The 19,640-nt window shown below is 32.3% G+C and overlaps 1 protein-coding gene across 1 annotated transcript; it reads right to left on the bottom strand.

Moving 5' to 3' along the window:
- Window positions 1-1,304: 1,304 nt before the first annotated feature.
- LOC126746949 (homeobox protein six1-like) lies at window positions 1,305-18,058 on the bottom strand. Its single transcript, XM_050455403.1, has 5 exons — window positions 17,581-18,058; window positions 9,370-9,640; window positions 3,532-3,661; window positions 3,358-3,474; window positions 1,305-1,546 (listed from the first exon to the last, which is right to left on the bottom strand). Exons 1-5 carry the CDS (start codon window positions 17,977-17,979, stop codon window positions 1,399-1,401), a joined length of 1,065 nt encoding a protein of 354 aa, XP_050311360.1. The 5' UTR covers window positions 17,980-18,058; the 3' UTR covers window positions 1,305-1,398.
- Window positions 18,059-19,640: the final 1,582 nt, after the last annotated feature.

Here is a 19,640-nt window from a genome sequence, read left to right as displayed (position 1 = left end):
GTCTTCTGAAGAATACCCCTGCTTAATGTTTCTTTGGAATTTAATGTTCCTAAACCTAACTCTCAATCCTCATTTATGTACATTGCCACAGTAAACCTTCACGGTATACACTATTTTTATACACGATTTTGACTACGGAACTACAGGCCTCGTATTCTCGTATACGATAATAAAAGTTTCTCAAACAAAAGAACAGAGAACTAAACGGAAAATAAAAAATAAACACCGATATTCGTTCGATCGTTTGTCTATGACACCGATGGCGTCAAAAATGTCAAAAATACCGGCTGGCCGCACTACCGGCTGAGGCAGTAGCACTAGGTGGCGCTGTTGTCATATTGTTTTGTATAATATATCCCGGTATATCATAAGCATATGCTACGCACATCGTCTGAATTATATCCTATAAAGTATTTTATAAGAATATGGCGAAATATTCTTAGCATATGTTATGAATAAATGCACGGGAATATACGTCTAAGAATATAGGTGGTACATAACTATATCTTGGTAGAACATGCTAAGAATATGAAAATAAGAATATTCGTTCAATCACATTCTGGGTATATGCTATAGATATGAATATGCTTCTTATTGCTATGTGGGGACGACAGTGTGAAGGATAAGGACTTCTGTATTTAAAAACATCAGTTATAATTTCTTTGTTTTTTTTTTGGTTTTTGTAATAAATAATAAGTTAATTTTCTATTAATGAGTTTTAATAAAGTTAACCAATGTGACTAAAAATAATTTTCTCAAAAAAAAAATGCACTGGGCTTTTTTTTTTGGTGCCAAAGTAGGCTTAGCAATAAGTCTATAATGGCAACAAACATATTTTTATACCCTGCCAAAGTAACCCCAATAATAAAGCCTACTTTGGCACCCCATCAAAAAAAATATATATATACCCCCTCGATAAAACAAAACCATAACTGGGTGATTTACTCTATTTTGTACACAAGGCACAGTGAAAATATAAAATATTTTAATTTTTAATTTGTTTGTGAGTTATAGTCCAATAATAGGTCCAAACAAAACCCCTATAAACTGTTTATCTATGGTCCAAACCTGCCAAAGTAACCCCATTTTATGGTACCTTAAATTGACATTTTCCGGAAAATTTGAATTGAATTATTGTCCTTTTAATTACGCCACCATATTTCGAACGTCAGATTGGCAGTTCCCGAAATATAGCTGCGATCAATGCTTAGTGAAACATTTTGTATAGATTTAGGAGTGTTCTTGAAATCTACTCACTAATTGTTTCTTATTTCTGGGGATTTCAACAAAATCTATACAATAAATCGATATCATTATCTACACTTTATTTACAATTCCGTCTCTAAATTAAATGGTTTTCTATTAAAGCTTTAATTTAACGCTGACTAAGTAACATCTTTATAGTTGATAATCAGTGTAGCACGCCACTGACCCACTAGGATCAAACAGTTTTGAAGCGGCTTGAAATGCGGCAATATCGATGTTGCCTTGATGGTGACTTCCAATGTTGCCTTGAGCTAGAGCCATGTTTCCTAAGATTATTTCCCTAAAAAAATTAAAAATCTGTATAATATATAATAGTATACAGGGTAAACAAAAATACATTTCAAAAATTCTAGTTATTTAGGAAAAAAAACGTCAAAATATGAAGTAATTACTTGCAAATATGAAGTATTTCGACGCTTTTGTTGGTTTAGTTAGTTCTATTTTGGTATCGGAATTTTCTTGAAGTAAGCTATAACAACAGTAGCAGGAAGTATTTGTTTAATCTAGTTCTGGTGATATTGATAACCTGGTGATATTATTAAGTTGTTATCAATTTTATCAAAGAAGTTAGTGGATCTTTATTATCAACAAACAAAAAAGTTCAGAAACAGGGAGAAATGAAGTGGTAGAAATTGCTGTCTTGGATCATGTAGCAATAGAACTTAATACTTATGCTTATAAAATTGTTAGCGCTTCTGGCATGTCTAAAAGAACCTATATCATGCCTACAAAATCAAACTAATACATAAGCTAAATGAAGAAGAGTACTTTAGGTTAAATCGAGAGAGAAATTTGCTGTACAATGTATATTTCTTGAACGAATGCATAGAACGAAGTAAATAGACAACTGCGATATTGGAACGACACTAATCCTCACTTATTTTTAAAGACACATACGCAACGACCTCAAAAACTTAATGTGTGGGCTGATATCCTGGGAGATCTTCTTACTAGATCTTTGTTTATTAATACAAATCCTAATGCTGGAAATTACTTGGAACTTCTGCAGGACGCCATCAATAGAATAACTGTGTTACTTGGACAAGATGATAACCTTTTAGGAAATGAACCGATGGTTTAACAAAATGGAGCACTACTACATTATGCTTCTGCCATTCGTCATTTTTTAAACCAACAATTTCCTAGACGATGGATTGGCCGGAGAGGTACCGTAGAATGACCTGTTAGATCTCCCGATCTTATTCCTTTGCATTTTTTTCTATGGGGTCATTTAAAAATCAAAGTTTTTGCCACAAAGCCTGACTCTCTTATAGATCTTCGAAATAGAATTATTAACGAATGTCAATTAATAAGGCCCGAATTTTTCGCTAATATACGCAGACGTTTTGAACAACAATTGTATTTTTGTAAGGAGGTTGATGCATATGATGTTTAACATTAAATAAAATAGGTGTTACGTTACTTTTTATTTTTTTTATTTAAAATGAGTTTTATTTACATTCACTCATCTTTCTTGAGAACGAATTAGTAAAATAAAAAAATAAAATAGGGCTATGCAGAGAATAAAATTACCTTTAATTCAAGGTATCACTCAACTCCTAATCCCATTAAAAAAAATTGACTATAATGTATATAATAATAAATTTGACGTGTTCGGCCATTTTTGGCTAAACATTTTATTTTTCATGATTTTCAGGGTGATTCCGCGATAAAACAGTCTATCGCGGACACCCTCTATGATTTCTCTATGTAGCCCCGTTTAATTAATTCCACTGATTATTAAGGTTAATTATGTATGAACCAATAAAAATCATTTTTTGAAATGATTAAATTAAGCAGCATATGTGCCTTCAATAAAGAACAAAGGCCTACTAAACTTTAAAAAAATGTAACCATTTTAAATTGGAAAAAAACCAATTTGGAGCGTAGAGAAAGAGAGGACTTAGAACCAGGCACGTTCGGCCATGAATTTTCAATCAAGCCGGTTCTGTTTGCATTTTAAGCTATTTAGGGATAACCAATTAATGGTAAAATAATTAAATTTATCTTACTCTTAAGAAAGAGGAATACTTAAGTAAGTTTAATTTCAGGGTCTAAAAACGTAAATATTTGAATATATATATCACTTACGATCTAGATTGTGGTGTCCTATCCCTTTGTCGCCTATTTTTGAACCAATTTGATACCTGAGTCAGCGTTAAGCCCGTTCTTTTTGCTAGAGCCCTTTTTTCATCAGGGGTGGGGTATCTATAAAATAAAATAATTTAAATTACAATGTTAATATAAAAGCTGTAACGTAAATACCTATTTCTGGCATAACACTCTTTTAATGCATTTCTACTCCGTTCCTTGAAACAGTATACAGTTTCCTCTCCATCCCATATGGTTTTAGGTAGAGGGTATTTTTTTCTAAGTCTATATTTATCCACAGCTCCTAAAAAAAGAGCCATTTATATAGATCTTTAATTTCAAGAATCACTTGTTGAGGTTTTCAATAGGAGTTTCTAGCTAGAAAGAAAACGCATTTCCTAAGGGGTAATTTCGTATATGAAGCACTTTTGTAGGTCATATAATTTCTGAGCTAGAGCCAGTTTTATCTGCCAAAATCTAATGCTCACTTAATTTTAGATTTTTGGAATAAAATCGATAACTTTGACTTATTTAATTATTTTTTGACATTCTTTCATATAATTTGCGAGGTAATAAAGTTATTGTTGCAATTTTACAATATTATAGTGGATACGAAGATTCAAGAATTTTCTAAAAAAAATTATCCTAAGTTGAAAATTGGCAAAACTGGAAAAAATTTAATGAAATCAATTTTGTTTTTAGGCAAAATTTACCACTAGTTTTTTTGTTTTTTTTTTCTAAGGACAATTTGAAAATTTTTTGAGATACTTAATTAGAGGTTCTATACTTAAAGAAAAACCGCTTCTTTAGTAATAATTTCATATATGAAGGTTTAGTCCTATAGTTTCTGAGCTCGAATCTGGAATTTTGGAAGATATTTAAAATTTTGAACTTCCTTATAATATTCTTGGACATTTTCTCTATAACTTTAAAGTTATTAAAGTAATTGTAATAATTTTTATCCCTAACAGTATCATACGTCCTAAGTACGTAATTTTTATGTAATATTTATGTTCATTCGTTCATTGTTATAAAAATAACGTATTTAGTACGTACTTTTGGATACGTAGTTCGTAGGTACATTAATTACGTCTCGCGGACGTACGTACATATAAATACTTAGAAAATGTTTTAGCTCTCATGGATTACGCAAGAATAAAAAAAAAACATATAAATCTTTGTTAATGCACAAAACTTAGGATAAGAAAGGATATTCATATATACGTATTTTTACATACTTTTAAGTTGCATTTTTAATATAAAAAAAAACACCATTTGCATGCACCATATAATTTTAAGGTTCGGCACTACAAGTAGGGATTGGAAGCCCAAAGATAATTGTAGACTGTATTCCACAATAGTTCCGAAGAAAAAATGATATTTGTTTTATGTACTTTCTTAAACGTTAACTTTTTGTTTTGTTTTCTAGACACATACATAAAAAGGAGACGTATCCTTGATATGTCATATTATGTCCAATACATGACGTAAAACGTTCTAGAAGTACGTACATATGACGTAGAATCCTACGGAAAGTGGACGTGTTATATACGTTCATATTACGTAATACGTCTTTTGGGGTACGTCCCATGTACGTACATTAGGTCGTAGAGTACGTACAAAATACGCCTTTAGAACGTATCTGTGCCGTTTAGGATGTAAAAAAATTAACCTAAAGTAAAAATTCCCTTAACTAAATTATTTTTGGTTTTGGGTTAAATATTTAATTTAAAATTCATTTTTTTTTTTTGAGAATTATTTAAGAAATGTGAAAGATACTTAAATGGAGGTTCCACATAAAGAAAAGACAATTTGTGGGGAATAATTCCATATCTGAACTATTTTTATATGTCTAATACTTTCTGAGCTAGAACCTGTTCTATGTGCAATACCAATGGTCCCCAAATTTAAGGTTTTTAAAATAAACTCAATATTTTGATTTTTTTCATTTTTCTATATAAGGTTAGTAAAATACATATTTTCTGACGGTCCATAATTTTTTTCAGGAATTATCTTTCAGATAGAACACAACGGGTACGCGTTGACAAACCCCAGACACACTACAATAATTTACTCAATATGGCTCGTCATAGAACTATTTTTTCAGCGTTTTTTTCTTTCTCATATGTTATCTCCAAATTATATAATAGTGAGATACAAAATGTTTTTGTCAACTTATCTTGTAACTTATTTAAGCAAACAAATTTAAAAATTATTTACTGTCAAAATATTAATGTAAAGTAATTGTTTATCTGTATTTTTGTATTAAACTGTGTACATTTTGATAAACCAGAACATAAATGCAAATTCGTTAGTTAGTCAAATTATAATTAAAACACAAAACGTATAGTTCCTTAGTTAGTATTTGGTAATAGTAAGGTTAAGGGATTTATTTTAGATATTTAAATGCTTATATATAAATGTATTGTATTTAATTTTCCTTTTGCATGCTCGGTTAAGTAAACAACTATGCTGCACTTCGCCGTGTAAAAAATAAAGACGCATTTATTTATTTATGAGTAAATATATAAAAGCGTTTTAATAAGTTCCACTATAGCTAAAGAATGGATCTGCCGATTTGGCGTACCTTTGGAGCTACATTCAGAAGAAATTTTAAATCCAGCTTGTTCCTGAACATCTGTATGGTGACTGATGCTTGGAATCAAGAAAGCGAGAACTACTGCATTATAACTGCAGTCAGATAGCATGATAGAACGAATGGATGGAACCATGTAGTTCTCAGTTCAGTGAAGTAAACTTTGGCCCGAGATTTAAATAGTCGTAAATAAATACAGTCAAAATAAATATGTATAGTAATCGTGAGTTTTTTCGTAGTAAACTTAGTTAATTATGTTCTATTGTTCTAATTCACACCTAACGAATGGGAAAAATACTAGGGGAATTGTGCCTGAGATGGCATACCTGATGAGACGGCATAGAAGCAATTTTACGGATAATACACATGGTCTGACAACAATGTTCATAATTTTCGGTGCACGTGGTCTTACATGCGCTTCTGATAACATTTAGTTCGTTTGTTAGTGTAGAACGAGAAGGTAGGCTTAATTTTCCGTTACGGTAAGTAATGACTTTTCTACTTAGAATCGTATATATGTTTGTAACTCTAAGAATTTTTAATTTCCTATGAAAAAAAAATATCTACCATCATTAGTTTATAAAATATCTATCTACGTGGTATTAAATATTTACCTAAATCATAATTGTTAACTAAAAATTTACGTTAAAATTCAATAATGCCATTCAGGGTCAGTTGGCATATAGGTGCATAGGTGCTTATTATTTGTTAATATTATAGGTTCAATTTTTGTCCCTCGTAAGTTTTTTTAAAATATTTGGAAGTGACTAACTACCTAGTAAATGATAAATTTAATTTTTTAGATTTGAGATTTATAGGTAAAAGACTCGTATTATTTAAATATTAAGGTATTCTTTTTTTTAGATTTGCTGGCAACAATGCTGGGTAAATACGTTCGAAAATCAGTGCGACAAAGTTGGAGTGAAGAAAATATGACCCAAGCACTAGAGGCAGTAAGAAATCGACGAATGGGATGGCTTTTAGCTTCTAAGACGTTCAATGTGCCCCACACTACGCTTAGAAGAAGAGCTAAGAATGATCGAGGAGCCATTAAAGGATACTTAGGAGGACATGTCCCAACTTTCAATGCTAAGTTAGAAAATGAGTTGGTTAGTTATATAAAGGAGTTAGAAGTACGTTTCTTTAGTCTTACAACTGAGGATATTCGCAAGCTTGCTTATGAAATTGCCGAGGCAAAGAAACTTCCCCATAGGTTCTCAAAAGAAAAAAAAGCTGCCGGTTGGGATTGGCTCAAAGGATTTCGTGCACGAAATCCTACCATTTCACTGCGTACACCAGAGGCAACATCTGCTGCACGAGCTCGTTCATTTAATAAAACACAAATTAAAAAATACTTTGATTATCTTGAGAAAGTATTGGAGGACTATAAATTTTCTCCCGAAAATATTTACAATATGGATGAATCTGGGTTGTCGACAGTTCCTTCAAGAAATATTAAAATTCTTGCTACAAAAGGCAGAAAGCAGGTGGGCATACTGACAAGCGCAGAACGAGGTCAGCATCTCACAATTGCATGCTGCTTTAATGCTGTTGGGACTTATATTTCACCTGTGTTACTCTTTCCTAGAAAAAACATGAAGAATGAGTTGATGAGTTTAGCACAGGAAAGTGATTGAATGACTGGAGAAAGTCTCCTAAAATATTTAAAACACTTTGTCAAATATGCCAGACCATCTCCTACAAATAAAATTCTTCTCCTGTTAGATGGACATGGCAGCCACAAAAATTATGCGACTCTAACATATGCCAAAGAAAACGGCATCATCGTCTTTTGCTTTTCACCTCATTGCACCCACCGGGTACAGCCGTTAGACGTGTGTTTTTTTTGGATCACAACATATTATAACCAAGAATTATCCCTTTGGGTTAAATCTCATCCGGGAAGAACGGTTACCCATTTTCAAATTGGTAGTATACTAAGAGAAGCCTACAACAAGGCCGCCACTATAGGAAATGCTGTGAATGCATTCAGTAAGACTGGCATATATCCGTTCAATAAAGAGATTTTTCCAGACTGGATGTTTCAACCAGCAGACGTCACAAATATTCCAGACAATGAACAACGAAAAACAGAAGATAATACACAAGGGACTGAAAATCCTCAAATTTCTGGAGCTGACATTACATACGCTGCAGGAACCTCAACACAGAAACCCGCAAAAATCTCAATAAAAGATATTTCTCCACTTCCTGTTGCTCCTTCGATATTAAAAAGTAGAAAGCCGAGAAAGGGAGGAAAATATGGCGTGCTTAATACAACACCTGAAATTGAACTTGCCAAAGCAGCGATTGTCGAAAAAGAAGCAGCAATCTTGAGAAAATCGGCTAGAGCAACAAAAAAAAAATTATCTGTCATTGATGAAAGTGATGAAGAACCTGAAAATTTTCAAGTCGTTGCTGACGACGAAGATGACGTTGCGTGCCTTTATTGCAATGAATTATATTCGCTGTCACGCTCCAACGAAGACTGGATTCGCTGTCAACAATATGCAAGGTGGTGCCATTCTGAATGCACTGGAGTTAGCAGAAGGGTAAAAATATTTATATGCGATCTATGCAAATAAAATATGAAGATACCGTTTTATATCATGAAAGTATTTTGTGTTTTGTAGTTGCTTTTAAAAAATTTGCATTTGGTCTTTTTTTGCCTGTATTTTACACGATATAGGTTTATTTTTCATTACACGGGTATAAATAATATTACCAATAAAGAATTAGTTTTTATAATTTTTAAGGATTTTCATTTATATTGGCTAGGGTGAGATGGCATAGTAGTATGCCATCTAACCCTAAGCTGTTGGTGTGAGATGGCATAGCAGCACATTTTTTTAAATATCTAGAAAAAAATATCTATTTGAATTAAAGACATTTTAGCTGGCTATAAGCAAAGAATCTAATATGAAATAAAAACTAACTTGTTTTTTTTTCAACAATATATTTTAATGTTCCAAAATTATCTCCGTCAACCAAAAAGTATGCCATCTCAGACACAATTCCCAATACAATAAGTATAAAATTAATAACAATAATATTGCAATTCCTTTATAATTTTATAGATGAAAAACTTTACTGATAACATACTGTGTCAAAGGCTTTTGTTAAATCTATAAAGAGAATATTCTTTCTGGTTTAAATATTTGTATAGTATGTAAAAAAGATCGATAACATCTTAGGTTGAGAAATCCAATTATTGGCTGTTTAATGATTTAATTTTAATCGCAACATTTTACACTAGAGTCTATAATTTTCCATTTCTACTTTTTAACTCCTTCTAAATGTCTGTATAAAGACGAGCCAGAAAACAAAATAAAACCTTTATAACCCTTAGCAAGATACAAACATTGATCCTATAAACACACAATAGAAAAACTCTAAAAACTCACAAAACGACTTACCCAAAGGCCTTCCTCGAACCTTCTCAGCTTCTTTGTAGTGCGACTTAAACCATAAGGTCTGTAACTCATTATGCCACCGGGGATGAAAAGCATGAGTCTCCAAAATTGAATAAAGTTCATGGTAAAAACCCCTATGGAATGCTACTGCTGCTCTCGCCCGTAAAATACTTTCGTTACTTTGGATGGTGTCGGTGTTGGGCAGGTACCAGAGGAACGTCGCCAATCTGTCCAGATCGCCACGTTGTTGAAGAGCTTCACACATGCATTGTACCTTTAAAATGCTGAATTAAATCGAACATTATCGGCGATTATGTGCGAAAGTGTTTTTGCGAATTTCTGAGGTAAAATCAGGTTTGCTCCTACCATATGTATTTTTTTATACTAATTTCGAGGCCACTTTAGAATCAAGCTAAGATTAAAAATTGGCTTACTTAGAACCATTTTTATAAGTGAGACAGTTTCCGAATATTTGTTTTACTAATTTTGTGTTTTTAAGGATCATATGAATAATTTTAAGATATTTTTTTTTTATAAAGTTGGAAATCGACTTATGCCTTTATAAGAATATACATAGTTTATTTTAAGAATTATGTGAAAACAAGTAGATTCTATAAAGATATTAAATGAAATTCTGAGAAATTAAAGAAATATTATCCCTTCAAGTACATTAAGCCTTTTTCTTCGAATTAACTACGAATACTTATCTTTGAGAGCTGTTATAATCATTTATATGGCAACTGGTAATTGTTACAAATTGTGAGTTTCAGCATATTTTGTAAATAATGCACAATTACCAACTCTGAAGTCAATAATAAGTACTTTATGATTTTTTTCTTTAATTTTGCAAAAAATTTTATCCTAATAAAGTGAGCAAAATTAGAATTAAAAAAGAAGAGAATAATAGAAGCGATAGAAAAGAATACAAAATTTCATTAGTTTAAAAAATGATCTGAATATTTTAATATTACATGCATATAGGTAAAAATATATAATTTTCAAAAAATATACGTAGCCCTCCCCACCACTTTTCTTCTCCAATTTGTAAGTGGATTTTCACTTAGAAATTGGAGCTTTTCAAAAACTTCTATCGCTTTTCAAAAACGAAAAAAGCGTCCCTATAATCGATTACTACTTATCGATTGGTATTTGATTAGCTCTGCCGAATGTGATCATTATACATTACACTGTTAGCCATAAATACATAACATATATATATAACATTATTTATAAATTTTTCATAACAGATAATTATTTAACTTAAAAATTAAAATCAATATCCATAGACACTGGCGACCCGTTTGTGATAAAAATGAACTCGAAACCATTGTTCCGAATTTTACGACCTATTGTATTTGAGACCATACAGGACTTGGTAAAAACAGCCTGGTTTATCATTTTGTTATATGTAGAAGAATGGAAGACTCACCCTATATTTATGCTACTTCTGCCTAAATAATGAGGCACTGTGCTCTCACCAAAAAGGAAATAGAGTATAAAAGTACGCCTGAAACACTTATGTTTTCATATGTTCAAAGCCCAGGTATTTGAAATGAATTGAAAGAAAAAAAATCATAGTACCGAATTTAAAAGGTTCTTATTTACTTAGCCTTTAATACTGTATAATTGCATTTATAAAATAAATATAGAAAACAGAAAAAGATTTTTTTTAAGATTAGAGATAAGATTTCATATTGTGTTTTGTACAGATTGACATTGATATCATAGTTTTGAAATAGCAGCCTTAGAAAGGTATATTGACCCTCTGTTCCACATTTTTAATCTGATCCTTAACACAGGTATTTCTCCCAATATCTGGAAGCAAGCTAAAGTTTGCCCTATCTTTAAAAAGGGCGATGCTGGAACAATAGAGAATTACCGCCCTATATCCATTCTGTGCAATTTCTCAAAGTTATTCGAGTTGGCTCTTTATAAATTAATTTTTCCCAAGGTTAAGTCCATTCTGGCCAACGATCAACATGGCTTTGTTTCTGGCCGCTCATGTACTACAAACCTAGCATTCTTCTCTCAGTTTGTGTGCGAAGCAATTAATGATAGAAGTCAAATCGATGTTATCTACACAGACTTTCAAAAGGCTTTTGACCAGATTGACCACTTCATCCTATTAAATAAGCTTGAACGCCAGTTTGGATTCTCCGATCGCTTGATAAAGCTCCTTAACTTTTATTTAGTTGACCGCTCTCAGTTTGTAGTGGTCGAAGGCTTTAGATCTGCTTGTTTTTCACCCACCTCTGGAGTTCCTCAGGGCTCTAACTTGGGCCCCCTTCTCTTTAACGTTTTCGGTAATGACTTGATCTCCACCCTCAATTGCTCTCGGTTAGCATATGCTGATGACCTAAAGCTTTTCCATAGAATTCACTCTATAGCAGATTGTGGTCTACTGCAAGAGAACATCAATACTGTACACATTGGTGCACTTGTGCACGCATTGGTGCACTTTGAACCGGCTTAACCTTAATGTTTCCAAGTGTAATGCGGCCAGCTACTTTCGTATCAAAAGTCCAATTGCCTTTAATTACTCAGTTAATGGAGAGTCTCTGGCAAGGTCTACCTGTTTCAAGGATCTTGGAGTCACCTTTGACCAAAAATTTTCTTTTATCCCCCACATCGAAGATACTGTTTCTAGAGCTACTCGCATGCTAGGCTTTATTATTAGAAATTGCAAACTTTTTTTGAACACTGCCACTGCCAAAACGCTCTACTATGCATTTGTTAGATCCAGGCTGGACTACTGCTCCCTCATTTGGTCTCCCATTTACAACCAGCACATTCACCTATTAGAATCAGTCCAACGGCGATTCCTTAAATGTTTGGCATTTAAGGATGATGGAGTCTATCCTCCAAGGGGTTTTGATCATAACTTGCTGCTCTCTAGATATACTGAACGGTCACTTGCGAAGAGGAGAGAAATGCATTCGGTGAAATTCTTGTTTAATTTACTTAACCATAAAATTGACTGCCCATCCCTTTTGCAAAGGATTTGCTTTCATATACCACGCCCAGGATCCAGACAGTGTCCAGCTTTTAACTTGGACACAGCCAGGTCCAACATTCTGTACCAGAGTCCTATTCACTTTATGTGTCAAAACTTTAACACTATTGCTGATTCTTGTGACATTCACCATGACGATTTGGCACTTATCTTGAATCACCTGCGTATGGTCGATGGGGGAGGCTAGGTTATTTAGTTTTTAGCTTGAATACATTTATTTACTCATTTTTTTTTTTTTTGGTCTTTTGATTTAAATTAATTCTTGATTCTTATCCTAATTTAGTGTTGATTTTTTATTATTTATTTTCTCAAGTTCACTACTTTTTTTTTTTATTATATAGCAATTCTTTTATAGTTCTTTTATAGTTTAGTTGCATGAATCTAATACAATTCATGCATTCGTACATTTGTATATTTAATTGAGTTTCCTGTAACTGGGTATATGTAACCTGTTGGAAATAAAACTAAATAAAATAAATAAATAAATATTGTCTTTTTATTATTTTTCTTTTAAATCAGAGTTACAGATTGTATTAGGTGTGAAGGTGAGTTTAGTATATGTATTTAGTATTCGAAAAATGCTTCATCTTTAGGGCCAGAACCGTCCTCATAAAAAACAAAAGGCTTGCATAAAAACAACCCATATAGCATGCGATATCCACTGTATATACCTATAAAGTCCAGAAAGTGCAAAAAATATCGTGTATATTCTATCTATATACAGGGTGTAAATAAATAGATGCGAAAAAATTCAGTGGCTGATTCTTGGGTAAATTTTAAGAAAAAAACTTTATATGAACGTATGTCCTAAAAGTACTAACTTTTGAGATATCGGGTGGTAAAGATTTGGTTTTGGGACTATTTGGTTTAAAACAAATATTAGAATCACATCTAAACGTTAATAATAAACACGTAATACATTAAGGTAGATGAATTTAATTTTTTTAATCGAATACGCAACCTCGGACAAAAGAAAATCAGCAGATCAAATTTGCTCAGAAATAAATGAAAAATACAAAAACAAAAAAAATAAAACAACAACAAATGGCGTACCATATTTTTCATCAAAAATATTTAGTTTAAACCTTACAACGTCACTGGTACAAATTGAAAAAAATACTTTGCCATTTGATGCATAGAAAATGTATATAAAATTTTATTAAAATACCTAAAAAGTTTTTACAGATATTATAAAAAAAACATATATTTTTTTCAATCTTTACCACCCGGTATCTCAAAAGTTACGCCTTTTAGGACATAAATTTATATACAGTTTTTACTTAAAATTTACCCAAGAATCAACCCCTGAATTTTTTCGCATCTATTTATTTACACCCTTTATATTACACATTGAGATTAATTTTATTTTTTTATGTTCAATTATAAATAGTAGGATATGTATATATTTTATGAACATTACCGTCGCATGCTAATATCTATACCTTCGATATAATATACATGGTACGTCTCTTGGTGTCATTTTAACGTCTTTATGTCGTCCCGATTGGTAAAAAAAACAAAATTTTAAAGTAATAAAAGAAGTAAAAAAAATTAAAAAGAACAGACAATGTCGAATATTCACTCCGGGATCACCTGCACCGTGTTTACTGTAAAACAAATACGTACTAAGGTGGCTTGCTTTTCAAATCAATGTTGTGTTTCTTTTTGTGTTCGGTGTATGTTTCACTTTTTGGGTGTTGAACCTACTTATCATCTTAAGAAATTGCCAAATTGAATTAGATCAGGTATATTATTTCATATTTCAAGGGTTTAAATATAGACAATTAATTTTTTTGATGGCTATTTTACTGGCTTCTGCCATGTATTCATGGACAAAGTAGACGGCCAATAAAAACATATTGTGTAATAATTTTTTTTTTATGGCCTTTTGTAGTTGCAGTCTATCTTCACACTCTCCAAACTCCGTTTGGCAAAGGGAATCATTCTTTTTACATTTTCTTATTTAATTTAATTATAAATTAAGCAATAAAGTTATTAATTTCTATTAGAATGCCTTAAGAACAATATATAATTTTTAATATTTTTATATAAGTATATGTAAAAAACTACATTGATTATAATGTAATATTTACTTCTATTTGTAATGTTCTGCCGCCCGAAATATACCGTTTGTATACAAAAAAGTTTTATTTTATACAGCGTTTACATCTTGATTTAATCTTGTTTACAGATAAAAAATACAGGAAAACATGGCATATTTTATCGGCGCGAACTTCCTTTCATTAAAACTAAAAGTTGTTAGTATTTTTATGCCGAATGTTGCCTCCCGTTCTCCTTCCTCCTTTTTTAGGGTTTCCTCGACCAACGAATATCTGTTTTATTTTGTTATACCTACTTACAAATGAATAAATAAATATATATTTGAAATTTGAGTAAAAATATTTTTTCTCAATATTCAAGTTCTCAAAAACTATTTTCAGACCTTAAAATTACGTACTATTAGTCTTTATATATCGTCCTACGTAAGTATTTGACATCTTCCAGAAACCTTTTCCAATTCCGTTTAAGACGTCTTTTAGCCTTTATTTAGGACTTCATTTCGGATGTGACATTTGTACGTTACTTTAAGGTAGTAAGGACGTCTGATCTACGACCAGAAAGTAAGAAAAACGACGCATTCAAGACATCATTTTGTTACCTAGGAAATTATGCATATATGGTATATTCAGAACATGTTTAGTTTCATGGATATAAGTACCTATATACCTTAGAAATATTTATTATGTATCCGGGAATATTAAAAATGTATTTGTATATTCTATAAAGATACATGTAATAGATACATAGAATATAATAGATGTTTATGAGACATCCATAAAATATAACCCTTGGATATATTTTAAATATCTATTATATTTAGTATATACACTGTACATACTAATAGTATATTCCATGTATTACCTAGTGTGTGACAAATGTATATTTATTTCATATCCATAAAATAAACACAGCATTAAAAACAAACATTGTATATATACAGAGTGTCTCACGACGAATAGACGCGATCAATATTTCGGAAAATAATTATTCAAAAATTTTGAAAATTTGGCAACAGGGCACAGTCGATGGGGGAAAATATTTTGACAGTTGTGATGTTTCCGGTTATACCGGAAGTAGGTGTCAACTTCGTTATATTTAATGGAACACCCTGTATATTTTTACATTTTTGGTTTCCACGTGAAATTCTAGGTATATTTTGTGTATAATGTCCTATACCTAAAGGTAACCGTTTTTGAGATATTTTTAATTTCATATGAAAAACTATGTTTATGAGCCCTAACGTAATTACCAATTACTCAAAAGAAGCCGTATAGTAACACGGCTCAAGGATTGTTGATCATGACGGTTGTGATAGTAACCGCTGGAAGCAGTAGGCAGTAAGACAATGGATTATATGCATTAAATTTATAAGTGACTTGCTATTTAAGTTTTGCTATTTTAAGTTTCTAAAAAGTGTACATTTCTGTTATAATCCATTATCTTACTGTTGCTTGTAGCGGTTGCTATGACAACCGCCATCGTCAACTAATCAACAATCCTTGAGCCGTGTTACTATACGGCTTCTTTTAATATTCGGCCAAATTTAAACTGCCAATACTTCAAAAACTATGAATTTTAGGACTAGATAACCTTATATAAAGTTAACCTTATTTTTAATCATCTTTATGAAAAAATTATAAAAATAAGGGGTTTCCATTTAAAAAAATTGACTTTTAATGATTTTTTCATTTCAATTTTTAATGCTAGTTTTTGACGCCCCTATATCTTTTTTTAAGCCAAATATTAAAATAGTCTTTTAAAGTGGTCCTTCCTTTAAAATAAAACCGAAACTAACCAATAAATAAAGGCTACTAAAAGGGAGTAATCGGTAATTATGTTAGGGCTTATAAACATAGTTTTTCACATGAAATTAAAAATATCTCAAAAACGGTTACATTTAGGTATAGGACATTATACACAAAATATACCTAGAATTTCACGTGGAAGCCAAAAATGTAAAAATATACAGGGTGTTCTATTAAAAATAACGAAGTTGACACCGACTTCCGGTATAACCGGTAACGTCACAACTGTCAAAATATTTTAGTTGTGTGGCCCCCATCGACTGTGCCATGTTGCCAAATTTTCAAAATTTTTGAAAAATTAGTTTCTAAGATATTGATCGCGTCTATTCGTCGTGAGACACCCTGTATATATAAGTCAGGATATTATGAATTTACATAGCATTTACATATAATATATATTTGCTATGTGGGAATAAGCACGTTTACAGGAGAACCGTAAGGCACATTGGTCAAATCCAATTTTTTTAAAAAAGATTTGCATAAAAATTCATTAACTGCTTGTCATCACAAATAAAACGATACGCTGTGGAAGAGAAAAATCTATAACCACGTTTACCTGAATCCTTAAAACTTTTGAAAGATCTTAAGTTGAAATTGCTTAAAACAAATTATTGCTTTGAATGATCTCATCTAAATACACATTAAGCTTGGGCGTAGTCAGCAAATTATAATTTTTTATTTTATGACCAATGAACATATTTTTTTTAAATGTTTATTGCTATGAATGAGGTCTACGTCAAAATCAATACTTTCTGTACAATTACACTAAGATCTTTTAAAAACACTGCCTTAAATCAAAATTTTGCAATAGTAATTTTTTTTCCAAATTAAATGGAAAATCCAACAACTGACTTCTTATAAAAAAATATTTTATCGTCTCGCAGATTTAAGGCAAAAAAAGGACCAAATCCCTCCGTATGTTACGCCACTGGCAATTTATTTCCAAAACTTGGTTTTATCAGCAATTGACAATTCACTACAATAACCTGCATGCGAAATTTAATTAAAATTGAGATGATAATTATTCTTAACTTTAACACCCTGTATCTTTGTTATTAAACATTTCTGAGAAAAATTTTATAATGAAAGTCTATTTCTTTTTAAATTCTGTATCAAAATTAAGACCGCTTAAACTGCACCACCCTGTATGTTTATTAATATATGTTTTATGATCTACTTTTTAAATTTTAAATAATTTTAATGAAATTGAATATTTCTTTTATACTCAACAAATTTACTGACAGTTCAACTAATCTTGATAAATGAGAATAATTGACATGTTAAAATTTTGTAAAGAATCTAATTTATTGTTCTGTAAACTTTGATTACACATACCTGATCTGGTGAAAAACTAATGGCCTTCTTTCCAAACGAATCAATCTTCAACAACACACTTTCCGCACTCTTAACACTATAAAAATCACTATTTTTTTCACAGTCCACTGCACCTTTTTTTAAATTTTCATTATATATTGCCAGTCTTTTATCTTCACCGTTCTTTAACGTAGCTAGGCTACTTGTGTGACTAGTCTTTTGCACACTATTTACTGTAGAATATTGAAACTTCTTCGTCTCGCAACCTTTTCGCAATTTATCATTCGAAAAGTAACTTTCCAACTTTCCATTGGTCGCAAAAAACAAATTGTCCGTATAGTAATTCATATTGCTATTATGTGGAAAATTGTCCGTTTGGGAATCTTCTGAAGTGGAAGTACCATCAATTTCCATAGCCATCAGTGCACCAACTTTTTACCACTGAATAAGAAAAACTTACTTATTCAAGCGTCAAGCCGTCCATGGTTTAACTATTATAATCGAGCTTTAACTTTACACTAGGCACGGAATTACACAAAACCAGAGCACCGTGCTTTTAGGGGCGTGGCGCAAAAAGCTCTGCCCAATCCTGTGAAACTTAGTGATCGTCGTCTGGGATACAAAAGATTTCACTGGCGAATCAGGGATGATTTTCTGTTGAAGGGATGTTTAAGAGATACGATAATTTTTTGTGGTGCGTTTTAATAAGCTGCCCTTTTTATCGCTCTGATATTTTTTCGAGAATATTATAGAAAAGGAGTTCTATTGCACTTTTCTATTATAGTCTTTACCCTATTTCGTTTATCAAGCACTGCCAAAATAGTCATAAAATTTCATTTTTTAATATAGGGTTGCTCATTAAGAACGACGAGCCTCATTTATTTTACGATTTTTCTATGATTGTTGTATCAGTTTGAGACAACTAACAAAATAGCGATTAGCTTCAATTTGCTTCATTCTCATATTATTTTAATATCTTTTTACCTATTATTGTCTTAAGGTCTCAAGTATTTACGATGATTCTTGAGAACAAACGCCAATCGATAATAAGTTGCCTACTGCTTTGATTCTGTTAGACTTTTTGAAAGCGTTTGACACGATCAACCACGAATTTTTATTGGCGAAACTGAAATGTTATGGACTTCTGGATGGTTTGGTGTTGTTGATTAAATCACATCTTCATAATAGATTTCAAAACATTTTTTCAAATAATTCTTTTCCGAAGAAGCTAGAATTTTATCAGGCGTACCTCAAGGGTCAATTCTGGGACCATTATTATTCATAATCTACACCTCAGATATACTTAAATCGTTAAAGTATTGTAAACTGAGAGCTTTTGCCGATGATACCTAGGTTTATCTTCACTTCAATCATCAGGATTATTTGCATGCATCTTATTTAATAAACCATGACCTGAATTTATTTGAATTAACGAAACAGTGGGCTGTCAAGGCAGTTGTGCATCTCCTGATGGACCCGTCATGCCTCACCGGGGGTTACCAGAGCCCAACGGCCTTAGAGAAACCGATAAGGCTCTCTGATGATCTGAAGTCGCTCGGTACACTGAAAGTGTTACCCAAGTATTAGAACCTGGCGCGCGTGAGTGCTGGGCACTCCCCGACTACATAGTCAACGGTTTCATCCTCCTCACAGCACCATCGGCATTGCGGGTTGTCCGTAATACCGATAGTATGGAGATGGCTTCTTAAGTGCCAGTGACCGGTTAAAAGACCTCTCACTAGCCGAATTTCGCGTCTTTTTAGGCGTAGTAGATTTTTGGTGAAACAGGCAGAGGGCCCACCTATGTGCGCTTTGGCCTGTTTTATACCAGGGGACTCAATCTATCTTCGGTGGGTCCACTTGTCCCGCAGACCCTTCATTGACGTGACCGCAACGCATTTGGCGATACCAACTATGGGTTCCGGCCCCATCGGCACATTCGCGGATCCCAGTCTGGCAAGAGAGTCCGCTTCCTCATTACCTGCATGGCCTGCGTGGCCAGGTATCCAGACGAGCTGGACCCTGCATCCAACCTGTACCAGTGTTTTCAGGACTTTTATGCACTCTAGTACAAGCTTGGA

This window comes from Anthonomus grandis, chromosome 1, assembly GCF_022605725.1.
Source record: "Anthonomus grandis grandis chromosome 1, icAntGran1.3, whole genome shotgun sequence".
Lineage (NCBI taxonomy): Eukaryota > Metazoa > Arthropoda > Insecta > Coleoptera > Curculionidae > Anthonomus > Anthonomus grandis.
This window is presented reverse-complemented; position numbering and strand designations above follow the sequence as displayed.

Bases quoted from the DNA above. Each gene is read 5' to 3' on its own strand.
- LOC126746949 (XM_050455403.1), bottom strand. From the start codon at position 17,979: ATGGCTATGGAAATTGATGGTACTTCCACTTCAGAAGATTCCCAAACG. The intron at 3,662-9,369 runs GTAAGTCGTTTT...CTCTTTTTTTAG, and splicing joins GGTTCGAGGAAGGCCTTTGG to GAGCTGTGGATAAATATAGA. The intron at 1,547-3,357 runs GTAAGTGATATA...TAATTTTTTTAG, and splicing joins AGGACACCACAATCTAGATC to GGAAATAATCTTAGGAAACA.